The sequence below is a fragment of the Lepus europaeus genome, chromosome 14 (genome assembly GCF_033115175.1).
Source record: "Lepus europaeus isolate LE1 chromosome 14, mLepTim1.pri, whole genome shotgun sequence".
Taxonomy (NCBI): Eukaryota; Metazoa; Chordata; class Mammalia; order Lagomorpha; family Leporidae; genus Lepus; species Lepus europaeus.
The window spans coordinates 81,623,174-81,649,037 of NC_084840.1; the positions used below are offsets into that span (position 1 = coordinate 81,623,174).

Sequence of the window (25,864 nt, forward strand, 5' to 3'; positions counted from 1 at the left end):
AAAAAAAAAGCGCAATCCAGAAAGGAGCAAGGAAGAGAACAATCTGGGTGAGTCACTTTTTGCACAGCCTTAAACCCGAAGAATCAAGCGGAGCTCTCTGGCCACACCCATCACAGCCTCTAAGGATCCATCAAAGCAGACAGCCCACTTAGAGGCATAGTATAATGAGAAAAAAACACCACAGCCAAAAAAAAAAAAAAAACCATAAATTATCTCCAACATGCCAAACAACAAACATAGAAACCGAGGTAACAAGAGCAAGGAAGACACTATGATGCCCCCAAATGAACAAGACACCCCAATCCAAGATTATGAAGATGAAGAGATAGAGGAAATGCAAGAAGCAGATCTCAAAAAATTGATAAGAACATTAAGAAGTTCTCAAAAACAAATTCTTGAACTAGAGAAATCCTTCATGGACAAGATAGAAAATCTCTCTCGTGAAAATGAAATATTAAGGAGGAATCAAAATGAAATGAAACAACTAGTAGAACATGAAACAGTGATAGTGACAAAAAACCACAATGAAATGAAGAACTCAATAGATCAAATGACAAACACATTAGAGAGCCTTAAAAACAGAATGGGTGAAGCAGAAGAGAGAATATCGGAATTAGAAGACAGAGAACAGGAAAGGAAACAGTCAAATCAAAGAAAAGAAGAAGAAATCAGAAATCTAAAAAATACTGTCAGGAATCTACAGGATACTCTTAAAAAACCCAACATTCGGGTTCTAGGAGTTCCTGAAGGTATGGAGAGATAGAAAGGATTAGAAGGCTTTTTAGTGAGATACTAGCAGAAAATTATCCAGATTTGGAGAAGGACAGAGACATCCTAGTACAAGAAGCTCATAGAACTCCTAATAAACATGACCAAAAGAGATCCTCACCACGACATGTTGTAATCAAACTCACCACAGTGAAACACAAAGAAAAGATCCTAAAATGTGCAAGAGAGAAACGCCAGATTACTCTCAGAGGATCTCCAATTAGACTCACAGCTGACTTCTCATCAGAAACCCTACAAGATAGGAGGGAATGGCGAGATATAGCCCAGGTACTAAGAGAGAAAAACTGCCAGCCCAGAATTTTATATCCTGCAAAGCTCTCATTTGTGAATGAAGGTGAAATAAAGACTTTTCACAGCAAACAGAAATTGAAAGAATTTGTCGCCACTCGTCCAGCCCTGCAAAAGATGCTTAAAGATGTGTTACACACAGAAACACAGAAACATGGTCACCAATATGAAAGAAGGTAAAGGAAGGAAACCTCACAGCAAAAGATCACAGGATTCTCAAACCATATATTAGAAAAAATCTTTGGCAAATGACAGGGCAAAGTTACTCCTTCTCAATAGTCACATTGAATGTTAATGGCCTGAACTGTCCAGTTAAAAGACACCGATTGGCTGATTGGGTTAAGGAACAAAACCCATCTTTTTGCTGCTTACAAGAAACTCATCTTTCCAACAATGATGCATACAGGCTGAAAGTGAAAGGCTGGAAAAAGATATACCATGCCAACAGAAATATTTGAAAAAAGAGCGGGTGTAGCCATCTTAATGTTGGACAACATAAACTTTACCACAAAAACTGTTAGGAGAGACAGAGAGGGGCACTATTTAATGATTAAGGGATCCATTCAACAGGAAGATATAACGATTATCAATGTATATGTACCTAATTACAGGGCACCAGTTTATTTAAAAGACTTGTTAAGGGACTTAAAGGGAGACTTAGACCCCAATACAATAGTTCTGGGGGACTTCAATACTCCACTCTCAGAGATAGACAGATCAACAGGACAGAAGATCAACAAGGAGACAGTAGATTTAAATGAAACTCAACATGGATTAAAGACTTAAATCTACGACCCGAAACCATCAAATTATTAGAGAGCATTGGAGAAACCCTGCAAGATATAGGTACAGGCAAAGACTTCTTGGAAAAGACCCCAGGAGCACAGGCAGTCAAAACCAAAATTAACATTTCGGATTGCATCAAATTGAGAAGTTTCTGTACTTCAAAAGAAATAGTCAGGAAAGTGAAGAGGCAACTGACAGAATGGGAAAAAATATTTGCAAACTATTCTACAGATAAAGGGTTGATAACCAGAATCTACAAAGAAATCAACAAAATCCACAACAATAGAACAAACAGCCCACTTAAGAGATGGGCCAAGGACCTCAATAGACATTTTTCGAAAGAGGAAATCCAAATGGCCAACAGACACATGAAAAAATGTTCAGGATCACTAGCAATCAGAGAAATGCAAATCAAAACCACAATGAGGTTTCACCTCACCCCTGTGAGAATGGCTCACATTCAGAAATCTACCAACAATAGATGCTGGAGAGGATGTGGGGAAAAAGGGACACTAACCCACTGTTGGTGGGAATGCAAACTGCTTAAGCCACTATGGAAGTCTGTCTGGAGATTCCTCAGAAACCTGAATATAACCCTACCATACAACCCAGCCATCCCACTCCTTGGAATTTACCCAAAGGAAATTAATTTGACTAACAAAAAAGCCGTCTGCACATTAATGTTTATTGCAGCTCAATTCACAATAGCTAAGACCTGGAACCAACCCAAATGCCCATCAACAGTAGACTGGATAAAGAAATTATGGGACATGTACTCCATAGAATACTATACAGCAGTAAGAAACAATGAAACCCGGTCATTTGCAACAAGATGGAGGGATCTGGAAAACATCATGCTGAGTGAATTAAGCCAGTCCCAAAGAGACAAATTTCATTTGTTTTCCCTGATCGGTGACAACTGAGCACCAAAGGGGAAACCTGTTGAAGTGAAATGGACAGTATAAGAAACAATGACCTGATCAGCTCTTGTCCTGACTCTAGATGTACAATGTAATACTTTATCCTTTTTAGTATTTGTTGTTGTTGTTGTTGTTCTAGTACTAGTGGTTGAACTCTGTAATTAACACACAATTATTCTTAGGTGTTTAAATTTTAACTGAAAAGTGAACGCTGTTAAATATAAGAGTGGAAATAAGAGAGGGAGGAGATGTACAATAAGACTTGCCCCAAATGATGGAGTTAGAAATGTGCCATGGGATTCCAATACAATCCCATCAAGGTAGCATGTACCAATGCCATCTCACTAGTCCAAGTGATCAATTTCAGTTCACAAGTGATGGCTCTGATAGGTCTAAGAATCAAAGGGATCACACAAACAAGACAAGTGTCTGCTAATACTAACCGATAGAATCAAAAAGGGGGAGAAAGATCCAACATGGGAAGTGGCATACACAGCAGACTCATAGAATGGCAGATGTCCTAAACAACACTCTGGCCTCATAATTAACCCTTAAAGCATTCGGATCTGGATGAAGAGCCCATGAGAGTATTGTAGGCATGGAAAGCCAAGATACCATGGAAAAGAAAAAAAAAAAAGAAGAAGAAGACCTAAATGAAAGATCTCTGCGAGTGAGATCCCAGTGGAAAGAACGGGGCCATCAAAGAAGGAGGTACCTTTCTCTGAAGGGAGGAGAGAACTTCCACTTTGACTATGACCCTATCGGAATAAGATCGAAGTCGGTGAACTCTAAAGGCTTCCATACCCCTGGCAACTCATGACTAGAGCCTAGGGAGATTACTGACGCCATGAACAGGAGTGTCAAATTGTTAAATCAGCAACAGGAGTCACTGTGTACTTACACCCCATGTGGGATCTGTCCCTAATGTGTCGTCTAAAGCCAAGTGATGCTATAACTAGTACTGAAACAGTATATTTACACTTTGTGTTTCTTCGTGGGTACAAACTGATGTGATCATTACTAATTATATACAGAATCGATCTTCTGTATATAAAGATAATTGGAAATGAAAAAAAAAACCTGGTGTTAAATTGGAAATGGCATAGAAAATTAATTTTTTTAAAAAAATATTATGTAGGATCTCTGTCTTTACTGTGCTGTACACTCTAATGCTATAACTAGTACTCCAACAGTATTTTTTTTCACTTTGTGTTGCTATATGGGGGCAAACTGTTGAAATTGTTACTTAATATATACTAAACAGATCTTCTGTATATAAAGAGAATTGAAAATGAATTATGATGTGATTGGAAGGGGAGAGGGAGCGGGAAAGGGGAGGGTTGCGGGTGGGAAGGAAGTTTTGGGAGGGGGAAGCCATTGTAACCCATAAGCTGTACTTTGGAAATTTATATTCATTAAATAAAAGTTTAATTAAAAAATATTATGTAGGATCTCTGTCTTTACTGTGCCGTACACTGTTATTTAATGCTATAACTAGTACTCCAACAGTATTTTTTTTCACTTTGTGTTGCTATATGGGGGCAAACTGTTGAAATCGTTACCTAATATATACTAAACTGATCTTCTGTATATAAAGAGAATTGAAAATGAATCATGATGTGATTGGAAGGGGAGAGGGAGCGGGAAAGGGGAGGGTTGTGGGTGGGAGGGAAGTTTTGGGAGGGGGAAGCCATTATAACCCATAAGCTGTACTTTGGAAATTTATATTCATTAAATAAAAGTTTAATTAAAAAAAAGAAATAGAAAAAAAAAGAAAAGATGCTGTGTTTTATCAATTGCTTTCTCTGCAGCTATTGAAGTAATCATGGTTTCTGTTCTTTGACTTATTAATGGTGATGTATCACATTTCTTAATTTGGGTATGTTGAACTATCCCTGGAATATATACTATAAATACTATGCGGTCTGTGTGAATGATCATTTTGATATGTTGTATCCAATTAGACGGTACCTTGTTAAGAGCTTTTGCATCAATATTCATCAGTGGTATTGTTCTATAGTTCTCCATCTTTGTTGTATTTTTATTCTGGTTTTGGAATTAAGATGATGCTGGATTCATAGAGGGAGTTTGGCCGAATTTCCCTCCCTTTCAATTCTTTTGAGTAGTTTGAGATGAATTTGGGTTAGTTCTTCTTTAAAATTTTGGTAGAACTCAGCAGTGAATCCACCCAGGTCTGTGTTTTTGTTTGTTCGGAATCTTTATTAGTGATTCAGTGTCCGTGTTTGTTATTGGTATATTTAAGTTTCATATGTTTTCATGCCTCAATTTTGGTAAATTATGTGTGTCCCCAGAAATCTATCCATTTGTTCTAGATTTTCCAATTTGTTTGCATGTGACTATAATAATTCCAGTGGTGTCAGTTGTAACATCTCCTTCTTCATCTCTGACTTCAATTTGAGTCTTATTCCTTTTTTTGTGCATTGAACCAATAGTTTATAAATTTTGTTTATTTTTTCAAAAAACAGCTCTTCATTTCACTGAACTTTTCTATCATATTTTTCATTGTAATTTTATTGGTTGTTCTCTAATTTTATTATTCCTTTCCTTCCAATATTTTGGGGTTTCATTTGTTCTTGTTTATCTGCATCCTTGAGATGCATTGTTAGGTCATTCATTTGATATCTCTTCAATTTCTTGATTGTAGGCACCAATTGCTGTAAACATTCCTCATAATATTGCTTTGCTGAATTTCAAAAGTTGTGATATGTTTTATGGACTTCTTCATTTGATCCAAAGAATTTATGATTCCTCTTTTGATTTCTTCTATGACCTACTGTTCATTCAGGACCACATTTTTCAGTCTCCAGATGTTTGTTTATTTTCTAGAGTTTCTCATGTTGCTAATTTTCAGCTTCGTTCCTTTGCTGTCAGAAAGGATGCATGATATTTTTTCAGTATTTTTGAATTTGTTGGGACTTGTTTTATGGCCTAGCATATGTTGCATCTTAGAGACTGTTCTTTGTAATGATTTAAACAATATGTGTTCTGTGGCTATGAAATGAAATGTTATATGGATATCAATTAGATCCATTCGATCCATATTGCAGATTAGCTTTGTTGTTGCTTTGATTTTTTGCCTATTTGATCTGTCCATTAGTGAAAGTGTGAGTTAAAGTATGCCCTATCATTGTATTATAGTGTATTGTCTCCCTTTAGATCCATTAACATTTGCTTTTAATAGTTGAATGGTCTGGCATTGGGTGCATCTACATTTACTCTAGTAACATTTCCTGTTGAGTTGCTCACTTAATTATTACATGATGACCTTCTTTATCTTTTTAGCAGTTTCAATAAAATCTACTCTGATATTAAGAAAACTTTTCTCTTTAGTTTTTATTTCCATTAGCCTGGATTTTTTTTACATTGTTTCATTTAAGTCTATGTGTGTATTTGTTGGTGAGGTGTATTTCTTGTAGGCATCATATAGATGGGTCTTTTACAGAAATCCATTCTGCCAGTCTGTATCCTTTAGTTGAAATGGTTAGTGCATTTACACTCAAGATTATTGTTAGTAAGTAATGACTTGATCTTGCCTCTTTTCCGTAAATATTCCTCTGGTTTGTTTTGGATTTCCTTTGTACTGTGATTAAGAGGTTTTCTGCCTTCACATGTTTCATGATGCTGGTTATCTTTCTCTGTTTCTTTTTTTTTAAGATTTATTTATTTGCTTTACTTAATATATACTAAATCGATCTTCTGTATATAAAGATAATTGGGCCAGCACCACGGCTCAATAGGCTAATCCTTTGCCTGCAGTGCCAGCACACCACGTTCTAGTCCCAGCTGGGCGCTGGATTCTGTCCCGGTTGCGCCTCTTCCAGTCCAGCTCTCTGCTGTGGCCTGGGAGTGCAGTGGAAGATGGCCCAAGTCCTTGGGCCCTGCACCCGTGTGGGAGACCAGGAGAAGCACCTGGCTCCTGGCTTCAGATCAACACAGTGCGCCGGCTACAGCACGCTGGCTGCAGTGGCCATTGAAGGGTGAACCAATGGTAAAGAAAGACTTTTCTCTCTGTCTCTCTTTCTCTTTCTCTCACTATCCACTCTGCCTGTCAAAAAAAAAAAAGATAATTGAAAGTGAATCTTGATGTGAATGGAATGGGAGAGGGAGCGGGAGATGGGAGGGGTGCGGGTGGGAGGGAAGTTATGGGGGGGAAAAAGCCATTGTAATCCATAAACTGTACTTTGGAAATTTATATTTACTAAATAAAAGTTTAAAAAAGATTTATTTATTTATTTGAAAAGCAAAGTTATAGAAAGGCAGAGGCAAAGAAAGAGAGAGAGAAAAAGAGACAGAGAGAGAGAGAGAGAGATAAAGGTCTTCCATCCACTGGTTCACTCCCCAGGTGGATGCAACAGCTAGAGCTAGGCCAATTTGTAGGCAGGATCCAGGAGCTTCTTCCAGGTCTCCCACGTGTGTTCAGGGGCCCACGGGCTTGGGCCATCTTCTAGTGCTTTCCCTAGCCACAAGCAAAGAGTTGGATCAGAAGTGGAGTAGCCAGGACTGGAACCAGTGCCCCTATGTGATGCTGGCCCTTGCAGGTGGTGGCTTTACCTGCTATACCACCATGGTGGCTCCTTTTGTCTGTTTCTGAATGTACTGCACACTTAGTATCATTTGTAAGTCTGGCTGGGTCGTGACAAATTCTTTCAATTCCCATTTGTTTGGGAAGGACTTTATTTCACCTTCATTCTTAAGTGAGAACTTTACTGAATAGAATATTCTTGGCTGACAGTTTCATTATTTTTTTTCTTAAGGACTTAGAGTATGTCTTCAGTTCTCTCCTAGCCTCTGGGGTTTCTGATGAGAAAACTCTGTCAATCTGTTTAAAGATCCTTTAAAAGTAATGTGGCATTCTTATCCTTTAGGCATTTTAGGATCTTTTTTTTTGTCTTTTACTTTTGGAAGTTTGTAAATATTATGTCTTCATGAACATATTTTCTGATCATGTCTATTTGTTCTATGTGCTTTCTGTAGTAAGAAGTACTTATCTTTGTCCACATTAGGAAAACTTTATGCTGTTATTTCACTGAATAAGCTTTCTATGTTATTCTGCTTTACTACTCCTTCAAAAACGTCTAAGACACATATAAGAGCACTAAGAGCACTGTTTTGTTTTTTTCTTCTCCTTCTCTTCCTCCTCCTCCTTCTTTTTCCTCAAATTTCTTTCATTCTTCTTTCCTTCATTCTTCTTAACTGAGCTTTTTCAAAAGCTTTGTCTTTCAGCTCATGTATTCTTTCTTCTGCCTCACTGAATCTGTTGTTCAGGCTTTGCACTGGATTTTTTATTTAACACATTGACTTCTTCATTTCTAATATTCCCATTTGATTTTTCTTTACTATTTCTGTTTCTGGAAATTTTTCTCATCCATGGCATTCAGATTGCTATAATTCATGTAATTGTCTCTGTTTTTGAGTAATCTTACCATCTTGCTTTTGAATTCCTTTTCAGGCATTTCATCAATCTCAACTTCACAGTCTAATATTGAAGTACTGTTGCATTTGTTTCAGGGAGTTATATTGCCTTCCTTGTTCATGTTTCTTGTATTTCTGTAGTTATTTTTGAGCTGAAAAAATGCTTCTTAATATCTCCTCTGAAGTCTTTATTCTTGGGAATATGCCTTTATACATAGTGGAATGCCTGCACCTTCACGGGATATTCAGATATGTGTGCTGTGTAGGGCCAGAGAGCTCTGGTCAGCATTTGGGTGGGCTAGAAGTCCAGAATATCACCCAAATTATGCATGGCAGATGTCCTCTGCAATCTGTAAGATAGAGAGGATGGTTGCCCTGGCTCAAATGATGACTGCCTCCACCCTTCTCTGTGCCAAAGTTAACCTCTCTTTGCCTGCCTTCCCTACTCACTTGACTAACTAATCATAAAGAAATCCCTACAATTCATAATGTGAATGTGGAGCGCACTGTAATATCTATTTCCAGTACACAGAAAATTCTGGGCTTCTGGATTCCAGCTCAAAATTACCCAAAAACCCAGCTACACCCCTTGCCTTCTTCTGTATCCTAGCCTATCACATAGTCACAAAATTCCCACAGTCACAGAGTACAGGGGATCGATATTCTGCCCTGGGAACCTCCCCACCCAAAGACAGAGCCATCCTGTCCTTGGAGCCAGGCACTTTTCAGACAGAGGGTGGTTGGTGCTCCACCCTGGTAATTTGAACCTAGTGCTTTGGTTGGGATGGGTTGGGAACAATGGGATGGATAGGAGCAATGTGCCATTTTGGTGCCATGTACCCCACTGACTGTCCAGATCAGACTTCATTTGCTTTATTCTGGGAACATGCCTTTTCCCATGCTGGTCAACAGGTGCTATGGTGGGGGGAGTGTAGGGAAATGATGCACTCTCTATTCATAGATATATAGGAACCCTATCCCCCACCAGCTCTTCTACCTGGACTCAAAGTCAATGGGAGCCATTAGTTTCTCCCTCAGACAAGGTCACCTATGGAGCATAGGCATCTGCTGACTCCTGTCACCTTGTTCAGGGAAGATGGCTTCCCTGCTACTCACTATCATGGGAGCCACTGGTGGTGTCCTGCTAGCTGCTCTGTGTCTGTGAAATCTTTGCTGCTATACAGAGTCTCGTTCTGTAGACTTTTCACTGAAAACTTCTTCCCAGCTGTCTCCTGGAATGCAGGTGCATCCTGTTTTCCTGATACCTTCTCTTAATAAAAACCAACTTGTCTTTTCTTATTCAAGAATCTTGGAATTCTCCAACCTCTCAGTAATTCTTGAGTGGCACATACTTTGTTTTAAACTCTGATTTTCAAAAATTGGGTGAATTTTGTTACTATGTTGAATTCAGTTTCCCCATTGGTATTTATGAACTACTTTAAACATTTTTGCGAATAATCTGTCAGTTATTTTCATACCAAGGCTCAATTCTAATGATTTTTTTCCATAAAAGTTAATTACAGAGATAGTTGTAGCTGTCAGTAGTTTGTTAATTTGGCATCAGATCCCTATTTTATAGTGATTCATGAATTATGTTGATATTTGGAGTAAGGGAGAGGTTTCTAGTGGCTGGTATCACAAAGGAGAGTGAAGACCCGATTTGCCTAGGACAGTATCAGAGATCATCCAGCTGCCTAATCATTTGTTCTGGTGGGACTTGAAAATCAGTACAACTATAGAAGGCTAACTTTTAAATTGATAAATGTGTATGAACCTTGAATGACATCAAAGAGGTTCTTCATTCTTGGCTTTCAGCCTTAAAAGCCATTAGAACTTCACTCTTGTTCTGACATAGAAATCTATCAATACAATTTGAACAAAGGATTGACAATGAGAGAAACTCTTTAGTTACTAAATTTAGAGAGGGAAATAATTCATCCTGTTGAAATACAGCATTGCATACTAGCTCCACCCCCATAGCAATTGCTCTGATACTTCAGTAAGTTGTTAAGTATTAGAAATTTGTTGAGAGCCAAAAAGGAAACCTGTTGAAGTGAAATGGACACTATGAGAAACAGTAACTTGATCAGCCCTTGTCCTGACTGTTGATGTACAATTTAATACTTTATCCCTTTCAGTATTTTTTTTGTTCTATTTAATACATATTGGTTGAACTCTGTAATTAACACACAATTATTCTTTGGTGTTTAAATTTAACTGAAAAGTGATCTCTATTAAATATAGGAGTTGGAATAAAAGAGGGAGGAGATGTACGATTTGGGACATGCTCAATCGGACTTGCCCCAAATGGTGGAGTTAGAAATGTGCCAGGGGATTCCAGTTCAATCCCATCAAGGTGGCATATACCAATGCCATCTCACTAGTTCAAGTGATCAATTTCAGTTCACAATTGATCATACTGATAGGTCTAAAATCAAAGGGATGACATAAACAAGACTAGTGTCTGCTAATGCTAACTGATAAAAAGGGAGAGAACGATCCAAAATGGGAAGAGGGATACACAGCAGACTCATAGAATGGCAGATGTCCTAAACAGCCCTCTGGCCTCAGAATCAGCCCGTACGGCATGCAGATCTGGTTGAAAAGCCCATGAGAGTATTGTAGGCATGGAAAGCAAGACACTCTGGCAAAACAAACAAACAAACAAACAAACAACCTAAATGAAAGATCTCTGCAAGTGAGATCCCAGTGGAAAGAACAGGGCCATCAAAGAAGGAGGTACCTTTCTCTGAAGGGAGGAGAGAACTGCCACTTTGACTATGACCTTGTCTAAATAAGATTGAAGTCAGTGAACTCAACAGGCTTCCATAGCCTTGGCAACTCATGACAAGAGCCTAGGGAGATTACTGACGCCATAAACACAAGTGTCAAATTGTTAAGTCAACAACAGGAGTCGCTGTGTACTTCGTAGGATCCCTGTCCTTAATGTGTTGTCCAATGTGAATTAATGCTATAACTAGTACTCAAACAGTATTTTACACTTTATGTTTTGTGTGGGTGCAAACTGATGAAATCTTTACTTAATACATACTAAATTGATCTTCTGTATATAGAGATAATTGAAAATGAATCTTGATGTGAATGGAATGGGAGAGAGAGTGGGAGATGGGAGGGGTGCGGGTGGGAGGGAAGTTATGGGGGAGAAAAAGTCATTGTAATTCATAAACTGTAGTTTGGAATTTTATATTTACTAAATAAAAGTTTAAAAAAAAGAAATTTGTTGAGAGGAACAGTGAACTGAATTTCTTGGATAAGTAATATAATACTGATTGTGCAGGAAGATAACACCTTCTCTGCATTACCTGAGTTTAGTAATCAGCAGGAGTGTTTATGCATGGTGAAAAGAATTGATACATGTGGTGCTCTTATTCAAACACAGGTGCTACCTCCCCTTCTCAACATCCTAATTTAGCAGCACAGCACACTCTATAATGTAGGTCATTTGGCCTTGTGATTGTTTTTTCCTTGGCTCTGTAGTTCAGTGCAGCTGCCAAGCATCATAAGAGTGGCATGGGCTATTATAAAGTGGAAAAATCATAAGTCAAACTGTCACAAGTATGGGACCAATTGTACTTTATTTAAAGATTTTATTTATTTATTTGAGAGGTAGAGTTATTGACAGAGATAAAGAGAAAGGTCTTTAATCCTCTGGCTAACTTCCCAAAGGAGCACAATGGCCAGAACTGGGCCCATCAGGATCCAGGAGCTTCTTCAGGTCTCCCACATAGGTGAAGGGATCCAAGCGCTTGGGCCATCTTCTACTTTTTTCTTAGGCCATAGGAGGGAGCTGAATTAGGAGAGGAGCAGCCAGGAAATGGACTGGTGCCCATATGGGATGCCAGCACCACAGGCAGATGCTTAGCCTGCCGCACCACAGCCCCAGCCCCAGTTGTATTTATCTTGAAAATAATATCTCATAGCAGTAAGATGATTTTTAAAATAATAAATCATACTTTATCAGGTGAATCTTCAGCAACGCCTGGCTGACATTGACAAGCATCAGTATATATCACAGATATCACTGGATGATATTGCACGTTATTCCATTAAGTTAGATGTTGAGACAAAGGATTTGAAGAACAAATTAAATGAACTTAAAATACAAGTATGTATGATATTTAACAGGGATTCTATGGTGTTTTATTATAAGTTTTTTGCATACAATTTTAGTACAATTTGTCATAATTCACTTATTTCTTGATCTCTAACATTCATGTTCTTTTTGATTATCATTGCATTCTTTATTAAAGTAATATTTACTCTTAGGAAAGTGGAGAAATGTATCATACTTCTGAAGTTCAGAGACTGTGTTTTCTTTTAGACAATATTTTTAGTGATACCCCTATCACCATGGTGAAACGAGGTATATTAAATCAGTATAAAATTTGTAAGATTCTCCAATAAATCAAATTTGTTATTTTCATGGATGTCATGGATACAAAACTTATGTATATTAATAATTTCATGCATATCAGTATAAATTGCTTTGAAGTCACCTTATACAATTGTGTGAAATGCAAGTATTTTTATTAATTTAGAATACAATTTAAGTATCAGGCATTTCCTCCTTTTTCAGTTTACATATATGTGTATTCACACATACATATACTTGTATGTATAGATATATGCATAGGGATGTTCAGATCATGTGTAGTTTATTCATCCAAAATAGAGAATTAAGATTATTCCTGTCTTGTCTATGGTCTTTTAAAGAGATAAAATTTATTGAGATAAAAATCCATTGATTCCAGGACCCTTTGCACGGAAAGCAAATCTTAATATATCTTGAGCCCATTATTTGCTAAGTCTTTTAAAAGAACCCTTGTATATTTCATATACCATAATGATACCCTACTTTACCTAATAATATTAAGTACCCTATCATGGATTCCCAAGGTTGTGTAACTACAATCAATTTTGGAATATTGTTATCACCCTGAGAAGAAAGCCTACAACAGTTTATCTATCACCCATTGAATCCCCCAACTATACATGTCCTAAGCGACAACCAGGTGTTATTTGAGTCATAAGATTTATCTGTTTGGGATATCTCATAAGATAGAGTCCTACAGGTTGTAGCCCTTTATGACTGGCTTCTTTCACTTAACATGACATTGCTGTTACATATTAAGCATGTCACCTTTGGCCCAACATTTGTTAGTGCAAAATTAAATTCACTATGCCCTACCAAATATTTCTTCTTGGAGACATTGCCATAAAAATTATAAAGAAAGCTTCAGGATAAATCTTTGATTCTAAATGCATTTTAAGCGAATAATTATAAAATTAACATACTACATTTCAGGAGGGGAGTTGTTATATATTAAGTACATATGTTTTACTAAGAAAGCTGTCAGTTTACTCTTTTATTTTATAGGCAGACTTGGATTTATAATTCCATGGATCTTTACATTGTGGCTACAGCTTTTCTGAGATGGCAAACTGTATAACTTTACCTTCAGAGTGCTTGCTAGAAAAGCCCAGGGCTGAATTGATTTGGGAAACTTAATTTAGATTGATTTTGTTGATAGACTACAACATTTTCAGTTCTGTGATGGTCATATAAGGTGTGGGAAACTCCATATAGAAATCTTGATTTCATTGTATTTCATGATCATTGCCTACTTAATAGTAGAGAATGCAATCTATAAATTATAATTGAAAAAAAAAATGTTGTCTACTGAAATAAGGTGACATTTTAATGTGGATCTGGGGAAATATTAATAACTCTAGACCAGAGTGCATTATTTTAAATTTGCACCATATCATCCTAGTAACAATTTGACCCTGCAGTTACAGCACATTATGGAAATAGTAGATGTTGCTCTTTTCCAGTAAGATTTTATTTGAAAAACCATATAATGAGCAGATTTATAGCAATTATTGATAAAATTTGTTTTTAATTTCTTCATTTTAGTTCCAAGAAACATCAGCTCAACAGCAGGAAGTTCTTTCACAAATTGCTGAGAAGTCAGATGGCCAGGAATACTACAGTTCAAAGTACCATGCAAAATAACTTGAGCGCATAAGATACAAACTATGAGTACAGAAGTAGTTATAACCATAAATATATCTGTATGAAGTCAGGGAAAATTTTCAGCTATTTTGAAATGTGTAGTTTTGTACATTATTCCTAAAAGTTACACATTACCCACAGAAACACGTTTAGAAATGATATGCAGTTATCAAGGCATGTGCCTTTCAAAGTTTGAAAAATACATAATTACACCTTCTATGATTTATTCAGAAATTATGTGTATTTCACATTGTGTGAGAATAATTATTTTAAATACCCATTTTAGGCTTGAGCCTAAGTTGAAACATAGATGCAAAAAGCAAACAGACAGAACTGTAAAGTTTGAGGAAAAACTTCGGAGAAGACAAAAAGCAGTAAGTCAGTCCCTTAATTTCTTCCATGCTGATAATGAATTTTTATCTCTGTAGTAGGACATTGTAAGACCATTTTAGAAAATGTAAAATATCTCATTGATATCACTCAATATAGTCCTATGGATGCAGTTTGCTTCTAGCAGGGCGAAACACTTAGCTTTATAGAAGAAATCACCTGATTTCATGTAATAAATGATTTTATAGTAAGGTTATAATTTAAAAGTGTGATACCTAAAATTATATTTTATGTCCACTACATTTTATGTAACTCTCCTTCATTTATGGACATCTGAGTTATTTCCATCTTTGGGTTACTATGACTAATGTTGTTTTGGACATTGGTGTATAACTGCTACTTGTGGTCCCTGTTAATATATAACTTTTCAAATACAGAGAAAATTGTGCGATGATTTGATCTTGATTTCTGATTTCCTTGTGTAATCTAAACACTTCCATGGGGCTTTTAAAATGAATTAGTTTTGATTCTGTAGATTACATTCTTTATTCTGATTTGATGCTAGGTCATTACACAAGCTTTTTTTCCCCCAGAGTATATGTTTTCCTGTTTGGATTTTGAAATGGTAAGAGATGCCAGGGGAAGACATAAATGACTACTCAAGCAGAGTATTATAGAGTAACATAATGCTCTGAGCACTGCATGTTCAGAAGCAAACTGTGGTTCCATATCAGAAAAGATTATGTATAATCCAGGATCCCAATTTATTAGTGCATAATCAATACTAAATAACTGTGAAAAATGCATTCTCCTTTCATTCATGTTTTCCTTTAATAGGGATTAAGATCACAAGATTACACATACACTCAATGGAGCAGTGAGGTTGTTGATTCTACTCATCAGCTTCTTGAATCACAAGACTACAGTGCAGTTTCATTATGCAGATATATACATGTTTATGTATCTAGAATATTTACGGTGATTGGTCTTTCTCCTAGTTTAGGAAACACTGATAAATTACTTTCTCTAGACCTGAAATGAAGTAGTCCCACTGTAAGATCTGCCCTACAAATAAAAAATTCAGTCCAAAACAGCTTTCAAATAACCCCTGAATTTCCCAGAAGATTCTTAACTCATGAATCCCTCTACTAGAGAGTACCTGGGGGTCGGCACCAGGACTCAACAGGCTAATCCTCCACCTTGTGGCGCCGGCACACCGGGTTCTAGTCCTGGTTGGGGTGCCAGATTCTGTCCTGGTTGCCCCTCTTCCAGGCCAGCTCTCTGCTATGGCCTGGGAAGGCAGTGGAGGATGGCCCAAGTGCTTGGGCCCTGCACCCACATGGGAGACCAGGAGAAGCACCTGGCTCCTGGCTTCAGATCAGCGCGATGCACCTGCCGCAGCAGCAATTGGAGGGTGAACCAGCGGCAAGGGGGAGGACCTTTCTCTCTGTCTCTCTCACTGTCCACTCTGCCTGTCAAAAAAAAAAAAAAAAAAGAGTACCTGGGAAGATGTTTCATGGATATCTTGGTTTTGAAGTGATGAAGATGGATTGGGATGTAGGAAAAAACTCTAGCTGACTACAGCCTCCAAGTGACATAGCTGAGTTGTATCTGAAATTTCAGAAGTCTCCTCTTGATACCTCTGGAAGAAAGAAATATTCAAAAGAAAGCAGAGACAGCCATTACCTGACCCCTAGCAAAAAACTAAGGAAAGAAAAAAATAAGACAAAGTATGCTGGGCAACATCCTACAGATCTTGGTGCCCCTTCAAAATAGCCTAACATGGCTGGTGCCACAGCTCACTAGGCTAATCCTCTGCCTATGGCACCAGCATCCCGGGTTCTAGTCCTGGTTGGGGCGTTGGATTCCGTCCTGGTTGCTCCTCTTCCAGTCCAGCTCTCCTCTGTGGCCCAGGAAGACAATGGAGTATGGCCCAAGTGCTTGGGCCCTCCACCCATATGGGAGACCAGGAGGAAGCTCCTGGCTCCTGGCTTCAGATTGGTTCTGTGGCTGGCTGTGGCAGCCATTTGGGGTGTGAACCAATGGAAAAAGGAAGACCTTTCTCTCTGTCTCTCTCACTGTCTTAACTCTGCCTGTAAAAAAAAAAATAGCATGACATACAGCACTGAGAGACACCCCTGAAAGTATCAATATAAAATGTGTAAAATGACTGTTTACAAATGTAACCCACACAAAGTAGTGGTGTGAGCGTGTGGTGAAAGTTGTAATCTGTGTAGGCCGGCGCTACAGCTCACTAGGGCGCTGCAGCTCACTAGGCTAATCCTCCGCCTGCGGCTCCGGCACACCGGGTTCTAGTCCTGGTCGGGGCGCCGGATTCTGTCCCGGTTGCCCCTCTTCCAGGGCAGCTCTCTGCTATGGCCCAAGTGCTTGGGCCCTGCACCCCATGGGAGACCAGGAGAAGCACCTGGCTCCTGCCATCGGATCAGCGCGGTGCACCAGCTGCAGTGCTCCAGCCACGGCGGCCATTGGAGGGTGAACCAACGGCAAAGGAAGACCTTTCTCTCTGTCTCTCTCTCACACTATCCACTCTGCCTGTCTAAATAAATAAATAAATAAATAAATAAATAAATGAAAGTTGTAATCTGTGAAAAGCAAACATCAAAGAGAAAGAGATAAGACTGGAATTCAAGTGTTGTTGCATTTAGAATGAGGTAGTCCATAAAGAAGGATGTGGTCATTGTGCAGCAGCTACTGAGAAGGAAAGCAGGATAAGAACTAAAAGCTGTTCCTGGATGATTATCAAAAGGTATTTTTTATTTAAATATAAAATCAGAAATCAGACTTTAGCATAAAGGAGATGATAAGGTGCTTCACATAGATTTCTTTATCATATGCATTAATTTTTTTAGAAAAGGGGCGAAACAGGACAGTAGATAGAAAAACCACAAATGTTAGGCAAATTATTATTTATATTTTATAGGGAAGATTTTAAGTTTGTTTAAAAAGCAATTGTTAATATAATAGGAAAAATGGAACCTATAGAAGAACACTTTATAGGAATGTGAGTATTTAACTCATGTTCAGTTCCAGTGAGGTGAAGGTCCAAACTGTAATACGACTTAGATACGAATTTTCTAAATCTTGAACCTGTATTATGTTTTTTTGATCGAAATGGTTCCAGGACATCTTCAGGGACTAAAATATAAATATAAATACTCTTTTTTTAAATAACCCTTTAAAATAGCTAATAAATTCTTGATACTTTATGTGTAAAAACCCTAGGTGTTTTTTTTTTTTTCTTGAGTTTTTATTTGAGAGAAAGAGAGGCAGAGGCACTGAGGGAGAGATTGAGAGAATGTGAAAGATATGGAGAGAGACCTTCCATTGACTGGTTCACAACTGAAATGTTTTTGACAACTGGAGCTAGGTCAGCCAGGAGTCCAGAAGTGGACTGATCATCCTGATCATCCATTCATGCAGGTGACTGATACCTAAATACTTGAGCCATCATCTGGTGCCTGTCCCAGTATGAATTAGCATAAATCCAGATCAGAAGCCAAATATCTCTGACTCCAAATAGACACTCAGATTTGGGTTGTAGACATCCCAATCAGCAACATATCTGCTATGTGAAATGCCTGCCCCTGCAAGAAACATGAGTGTACAGATTACTCTTTCATATGGTGATTTTCTTTCCTTTGGGTAAATTCCCAGGAGTTGGATAATTAAGTAAAAATAAATAAATAAAAGGCTGCCCCTAAACTTCTGTTTCTCAACAAATGAACTTTGGTAATTTAAATTCCAGAAAAGGGAATGATAAAACTGTAAATCAATTTGAGGTTTTTAATAAAATTCATTATTTTTGAAATATATTTATCATCAGGTTGTTTATGTTACTCCTGAGAAAGAATATCTTGAGGAAAGATCTCTGTGTTTAAAAAAATAATAATTTTGTTACCTTTTTTAAAGCAAAATGATGAAATTTGGGCGCTGGTAGAATCTCTACAGCATAAATGGAATCAAGAGGCAGATAAATGTTTGGCTTTAAAAGAAGAGTGTGCTAAGTAAGATTTTAATACTTCAGATTATTTCAGCCATTCCTTAGTTGATTTATCTATAATTTAACTGTATTATAACCTAAATGCAAATTCACTGTGTATCTTTATAATCATCATCTTTTCCTACCATTTTATTTTTTTTAATTTTAGTTTTTAACAGATGCCATATAGTTTGTAGATACAATTCTAAGATTATGGTGATTCCAAGAATGCTCCAACATGGGAAGCAATCCATACAGCACACTCATAGAATGACAATCACCTTAAGTAACACTCTGATGTCAGAATCAGCCCTTAAGGCATTCTGGTCTGTCTGAAGAGCCCAGGGGAGCATTTCACGCTTGGAAAGCCAAGACACTGTGGCAAAAAATTAATCTTCTGTGTATAAAGTTAAATCAAAATAGATCTGAGTAAAAAACAAGACTAGGGACAGAGAGGGAAGAAGAGGGGTGGGTGTGTGGATGGGATGGTGGGTACAGTGGGGAGATTTACTGTGTTCCTAAAATTGTATTTATGGAATCCATGCAAATAAATAAATTTGTTAAATTTAAAAAAAAATACAAGATAAAAGCCATTTAAACAACACCAAAAAGCATATATTGATGTTCCTTTCCTTTCTCCCACCCCTCCCTCTTTCCCACCTTATCTTTCTTTTAGTTTTTGAGATAACATCTTTTAAATTTACATTACAGTACAAAGCCTTTTAATGTTTCACCTAATAAGAAGTTAACAAATACAAAGTAAAAAGACCTCTCCATTCAGTGGGAATATAGACAATGGCTATAAGCAATAATTGAATGGAAAAGTGACAATTTCACCCATATACAGTAAAGTTTAAAGTAATCCTAAATCACTAAAATCGTAGTAGTATAATATTCTTAACGATTGGTTTGACAAAGGCATAAAACAAAGTTTTGCGAAAGTCTATTATATGTAGCAGTACTGACACATCTAGGCATTTGGTTTATTTCTTTTTCTTTTTTCTTCTTAAATTTTCTAAATTTTTCAAATTTAAACATGTGGTATTTTTCTTTCTGTCTCTGACTTATTTCACAAAACATGATGTCTTTCAGATGCATTCATTTTGATGAAAGTGGTAGTATTTTTGATAGCTGAATAATATCCCATTGTGTGTGTATACCACATTTTCTTCATCCATTTATCTGATGGTGGACACCTTGGTTGATTTCATATTTTGGCTACTGTGGATAGTGCTGCTAGGAACATGGCAATGCAAGTATTTCTCTGATATGTTCCTGTCTTTGGGGCATATGCCCCAGAGGGGATTGCTAGATCATATTTCAAACCTATTTCTAGTTTTGTAAGAAATCTCCATACTGTTTTCCACAGTGGGTTGCTGGGATTTGCATTCTCACCAACAGTGTATAAAAGTATTCCCCTTGGTCCACATCCTTGCCAGCATTTGTTACTCTCAGTCTTTTCCATTTTTTGCTATTCTATGACAGGGGTGAGATGACATCTCACTGTGGTTTTGGTTTGCATTTCTTGATGGTTCATTATGTGGGGAATTTTTAGCACCATCTAAAACTTTTTTGACTCCCAAAATACTATATTTTTCTCTTTATTATTTCATAAGCAGTCTTTATAATGCCCTTGGCACATGATGTCAATTGTACTCTTCTGCATGTACCTTGAGTATGCATTTCTGAAGATATATTTGCTCTTTTTGGAATCTCTCCTTCTTTTGGTTCTGTCCTTCCCATCAGCATTCATACATTCTTCAAATATTTTAAATACCTATTAGTATCATTCCTTAACAAATTCAAAATTTTCTTGATTAGCTTACATTTTCTTTTTTAGCTGTAAAATCCATCATGGAAATTTACTCATTTCCCTTTTATATCACACGTGTACACAAAGTATCCATGTATTGTAAACAAAAATATGTATGAATTAAAGAAGTAAATGAGTAGTTGTGCTTATACCAACAGATTAGAAAAATGGAATGTTCCTTTATGTATTTGAATCCTTCAGCAGTAGTGCTTTTCTCTTTACTTTCTCAGTACTTGAGTAAGCTTGTGCTAACAACATTCTCTAGAACTCTTAATGCAGTCTTTCCTCATGTCTTTCCACACACTCTCTCTTTAAATTTCCTTTCTCCTAGAGCTCTGTTCCATTCCCCTCACCCTATCTTGGACGTCAAAAGTGTTTGTTTTCTTAATGGAATACTTATTTATGTATTTACATATGCACAATGGAATATTCTTCAGCTATAAAAATAATAAAATTCTGTCATTTGCACCAAAATGGATGCAACTGGAGGGTGTCTTTATCCTTTCAATTATTTTGAGTGAAATAAGCTGGAAACAGAAAAACAGATACTGCGTGTTCTCTGTTATATATGTAGGAGCTAATTAAAAAAAATAAAATAAGGAATGCCTGATGTTTTCCTCTAATAATTTGATGGTATCAGGTTGTACATTCAGATCTTTGATCATTTTGAGTTGATTTCTGTGTAAGGCAAAAGTAGGGTTCTTCTGTTATACTTCAGAATGCATAGATCCAATTTCCCCAGCACCATAATTGAAGAGATTGTCTTTTTTCCAGGGATCGATATCAGCTCATTTCTTAAAGATTATCTGACTGTCTATGTATAGATTGATTTCTAGGGTTTCTGTTATATTCCATTGGTCTACATGTCTATTTTTTGTGCCAGTACCTGCCTGTTTTAATGATAACTGCATGGTAATAGGTATCAGTGTTACAGATAATTTTGTGAGCCTTTGCTTTGTATCTTTACAGACAAACAGTTAAGAACAATATAATGCTGTAGATTTAATGATCTGCGGTTATTTTAAAATTCACTGTATGAGTGACAGTGACATTTTTTCATTTAGTTCTTATTTGTAGCCCTGACTTATGTTCCTGCTGAACCATGGGCTTTTTTCAAAATTATTATTTTTTCAACTCTAGTTATTGCAGCATTAAACCTCTGACTATAATATAAATTGAAATATGTTATTTCAAAATTAAAACTGAATTTTTCCATAAAAAATGGTTCTTTCCTGTCCCTTTTTCTATTTTGGCTGGTGTCCATGATGCTTTTGTTTGTACTGCCTTTTCTTGTAGAATCTGAGTCAATTAATACCAAGGTGCATTTTGTGTGTTTTAAGAGCATTCATATATACATGTGGTTTTCTCATTCACTTTTGGTGCTGATCTCTGGGTTAAAGCTAATATTTGATCATAAGTTAAAGTTTGCAATTAGTATACTAAACTGGGTATCAATCATATGGAATAACTCTTCGTATTGTTACAATATTCTGCCTATCTTATGTGTCACCAAAAGTCTGCCACATACTATTTCTCTAAGGCCATTATGTTAGAATGCTCTCAAAGAATCTTAAACAAATAGGAGGATCATAAAGTTTAGATTTTCTCTTATAAGATCAACTATAATATCTATTTAGACATAAATTTTGACTTACTTTTTCTGTACATTTTTAGCATGAAAGAAATGTTAGAAACAACAAGGATGAAGCTAATTGCCTATGAAAAAAGAGGGTTTACTTCCTTTAGAGATTTGAACACCAGTCACTTTAATATGGATTTTCAGAGAAATATACCGAAACAAAAGGTAACTCATAGTCACTTTGGGGTCTGTACTTCTAGAGTCTTTTCCATGATGTCTTTGCCTATGCCAGTATCTTACACAGTTTCTCTAATATTTTCCTGTATTAGTCCGAAGGTATCAGGTTATAAATTTAAATCTTCGATCATTTTGAGTTGATTTTTGTATAAGGTGTAAAGTAGAGGTCTTCTTTCATACTTCTGCATACATAGATCCATTTTTCCATGTTTTAGAGATGGTCCTTTCTCAAAGGATTGATATTAGCTCATTTCTCAAAAAGCAGTTGACTGCAGATGTGTGTATTAATTTCTGTGTTTTCTGTCCTGCTCCATTGGTCTGTAAGTCTAATTTTGTGTCGGTATCAGGCTGTTTTGATGATAGCTGCACTGCAGTATGTATTGAAGTCTTGTATTGTGATGCCTACAGGTTTGTTTTTGTTGTATAAGACTGCTTTACCTATTCAAGGTCTCTTGTGCTTCAGTATGTCTTTTGGCATCATTTTTTTCCACATTTGAGAAGAATATCATTGTTATTTTGATTGGGATTGCATTGAAACTGTAAATTGCTTTTGGTAGTTTGGATATTTTGATGACGTTAATTCTTGCAATCATGGACATGTAAGAATTTTTCCATTTTTTGTGTCTTCTAGTTCTTGAATGTTTTGTCATTTTCATTGTAGAGATCTTTAACACCCTTGGTTAAATTTATCCAAGGTATTTAAATTATTTGGTAGCTACTGTGAATGAGACTGATCTTACAAGATCTTTCTTAGCCATGACATTGTTTGTGCATACAAAAGCTATTGATTTTTCTGTGTTGATAGTATAACCTGCCACTTTACCAACCTCTCTTATGAGTAGAGTCTTTTGCCCCCCCCCCGCCCATATGGTATGATGTCATCTCTGAATAGGGCTAATTTGACTTCCTCCTTCCCAACTTGTATCCCTTTAATTAATGCCTAATGGCTCTGGTGAAAACTTCCAGAACTATGTGGAAGAAGCAATGGTGAAGGTGGTCATCTTTGGTTCTAGAACTTAGTGGAAATGCTTCCACCTTTTCTCCTTTCAATATGCTGCTGGTAATGGATTTGTCATAAATTGCCATGCTCATGTTGAGGAATGATTAAACAATGCTGAATGTTATCAAATGCTTTCTCTGCATCTGTTCAGGTAATCATACCATTTTTATTCTCCCATTTATTAATATGATGTATCACATTTACTGATTTGTGTGTAGTGAACCATCCCTGCATCCCTGGGATAAATCTCACTTGGTCTGAGAGTGATCTTTCTCATATGTTGTTGAATTCAATTAGCTAGTGTTTTGTTGAGGATTTTTCCATCTATATCATTCAGGGATATTATTCTATAATTCTCTGTTTGATTTATCTTTTTCTGGTTTTGGAAGTTAGGTGATGCTGGCCTCATAGAAGGAGTTTGGGAGGATCCCTTAGCATTCAATTGTTTTCAATAGTTTGAGATGAATCTGGATTATTTTTTCATTCAAACCCTGGTAGAATGCAGCAGTGACGTCTCCTGTTTCTGGACTTTTCTTTGTTGGAATGGTTTCATTACTGATTCAGTGATTTTGGTTTATTTAGGTTTTATGTGTCTTCATGACTCTATTTTGGTTGATTGCATGTGTCCAGAAATTTATCCATTTGTTCCAGAATTTCTAATTTGTTGTTATAGAGGGTTTTGTACTAATTCCTGATGATTCTTTTTATTTCTGTGGTGTCTGCTGTTACAACTTTTTTTTTCTTTTTTTAAAGATTTTATTTATTTATTTGAGAGGTAGAGTTACAGACAATGAGAGGGAGAGGCAGAAAGAAAGGTCTTCCATCCATTGGTTCACTTCCCAATTGGCTGTAATGGCTGGAGCTGCACCAATCTGAAGCCAGGAGCCAGGTGCTTCTTCCCGGTCTCCCACATGGGTGCAGGAGCCCAAGGACATGGGCCACCTCCTACTGCTTTCCCAGGCCTTAGCAGAGAGCTGGATTGGAAGAGGAGCAGCCAGGATTAGAATCGGCACCTATATGGGATGTTGGTGCTGCGGGCAGGGGATTAGCCTACTGCACCATGGCACTGACCCCACATCTCTTTTTTTCTTCTCTGATTTTATTGACTTAGCTCTTCCTATTTTTGTTAGTTGGGGAAGTGATGTATCAATTTTTTATTTTTCCCAAAAAACAGCTCTTCATGTCACTGATCTTTTAAATCATTTTTTTTATTTCAATAATCTTGATTCTCTAATTTTAGTTATTTCTTTCCTCCTACTAATTTTGGATTTGGTTTTTTCTTGTTTCTCTAGGTCTTGGAAATGCATTGACAGATCACTTATTTGATACTTTTCCAATTCATTGAATACAGGCAATAATTGCTATAAACATTGCTCTTCACACTCTTTTCTGTATCTCATAGGTTTTGATGTATGGCATTGTCTTCTTTCATTTCTAGAAATTTTTTTTGTTTGTTTGTTTTAACTTTTATTTAATGAATATAAATTTCCAGTGTACAGCTTATGGATTACAATGGCTCCCCCCCCCATAACTTCCCTCCCACCCGCAACCCTCCCTTCTCCCGCTCCCTCTCCCCTTCCATTTGCATCAAGATTCATTTTCAATTCTCTTTATATACAGAAGATCAATTTAGTATAAAGATTTCAACAGTTGATTTCTGTTTTGATTTCTTCCACAACCTCTGTTCATTCTGGAATTTGCCATTCAGCTTCCATGTGTTTGCATATTTTCTTGAGTTTCTTAAATTGCTTGGTATGATTTTATTTTTTTAATTACTGATACTTGCTTTGTGGCCTACCATATGGTTCATCCAAGTGAAAGTGTCATGCACTGATGGAAAGAGTGTGTATTCTGAAATTGTGAGATAAAAGACTCTAGATATCAGTTAGGTCTATAGTGTAGATTAACTTTGTTGTTTCTTTGTTGATTTTCTGTCTGATCTGTCCATTGAGTGAAAATGGACAGATCAGATTATTGTATTGGAATCTATGTCTCCCTTTATATCCACTAACTTTTGTTTTGAATAACAAGGTGCACTAGAATTGAGTGCATATGCATTGACTATAGTCAAATCTTCCTGGTGGATTGATTCCTTAATAATTACATAATACCTTTTTTGTCACTTTTAACAGTTTTTGTGTTAAAGTCTGTTTTGTCTGATATTAGCATAGCTACATCTTCTAAGCTTTCCTTCCCATTAGCATGGAATATCTGTTACAGCCTTTGATTTTTAGTCTGTGCGTATCTTTGTTGGTGAATGTGTTTCTTGTAGGCAGCAAACAGATGGGTCTTGTTTTTATTCCATGCTGCTAGTCTGTATTTCTTAGGTGGAGAATTTAGATCCTGCCATTTTCCCATAAATATCCCTATGGTTTGCTTTTCATTTCCTTTGTTCTTTGACTAGGAGATTTTCCTGCCTTCACATTCTTTCATAATAAAGACTATACTTACCTATTCCTATGTGTAGTGCAGCCTTAAGAATCATTTGCAAGGGTGCTGTAGGGGTGACAAATTCTTTCTGTTTCCGTTTATTTTCTAAGGTCTTTATCCACCTTCACTTGTGAATGAGAGCTTTGCTAAGCATAGTATCCTTGGTTGACAGTTTTTTTTCCTCTTAGGAGTTGGACTATGTGTCTCCATTCTTTACTAGCC

General features: G+C 36.8%; 1 protein-coding gene across 5 annotated transcripts in view; it reads left to right on the forward strand.

The window, feature by feature from the left end:
• Positions 1-25,864, forward strand: part of LOC133773605 (ankyrin repeat domain-containing protein 26-like) — a 112,632-nt gene that overhangs the window by 19,343 nt on the left and 67,425 nt on the right. For 2 of the 5 annotated variants that reach the window (XM_062211055.1, XM_062211054.1), the window contains exons 9-11: positions 12,199-12,342; positions 14,540-14,627; positions 22,071-22,200. The exons of the other annotated variants lie outside the window; for them this stretch is intronic. In XM_062211055.1, the coding sequence (XP_062067039.1) occupies positions 12,199-12,342; positions 14,540-14,545 (150 nt within the window). In that variant the 3' untranslated portion in view covers positions 14,546-14,627; positions 22,071-22,200. The remainder of the gene's footprint in view (positions 1-12,198; positions 12,343-14,539; positions 14,628-22,070; positions 22,201-25,864) is intronic. 5 annotated transcript variants of the gene reach the window in all.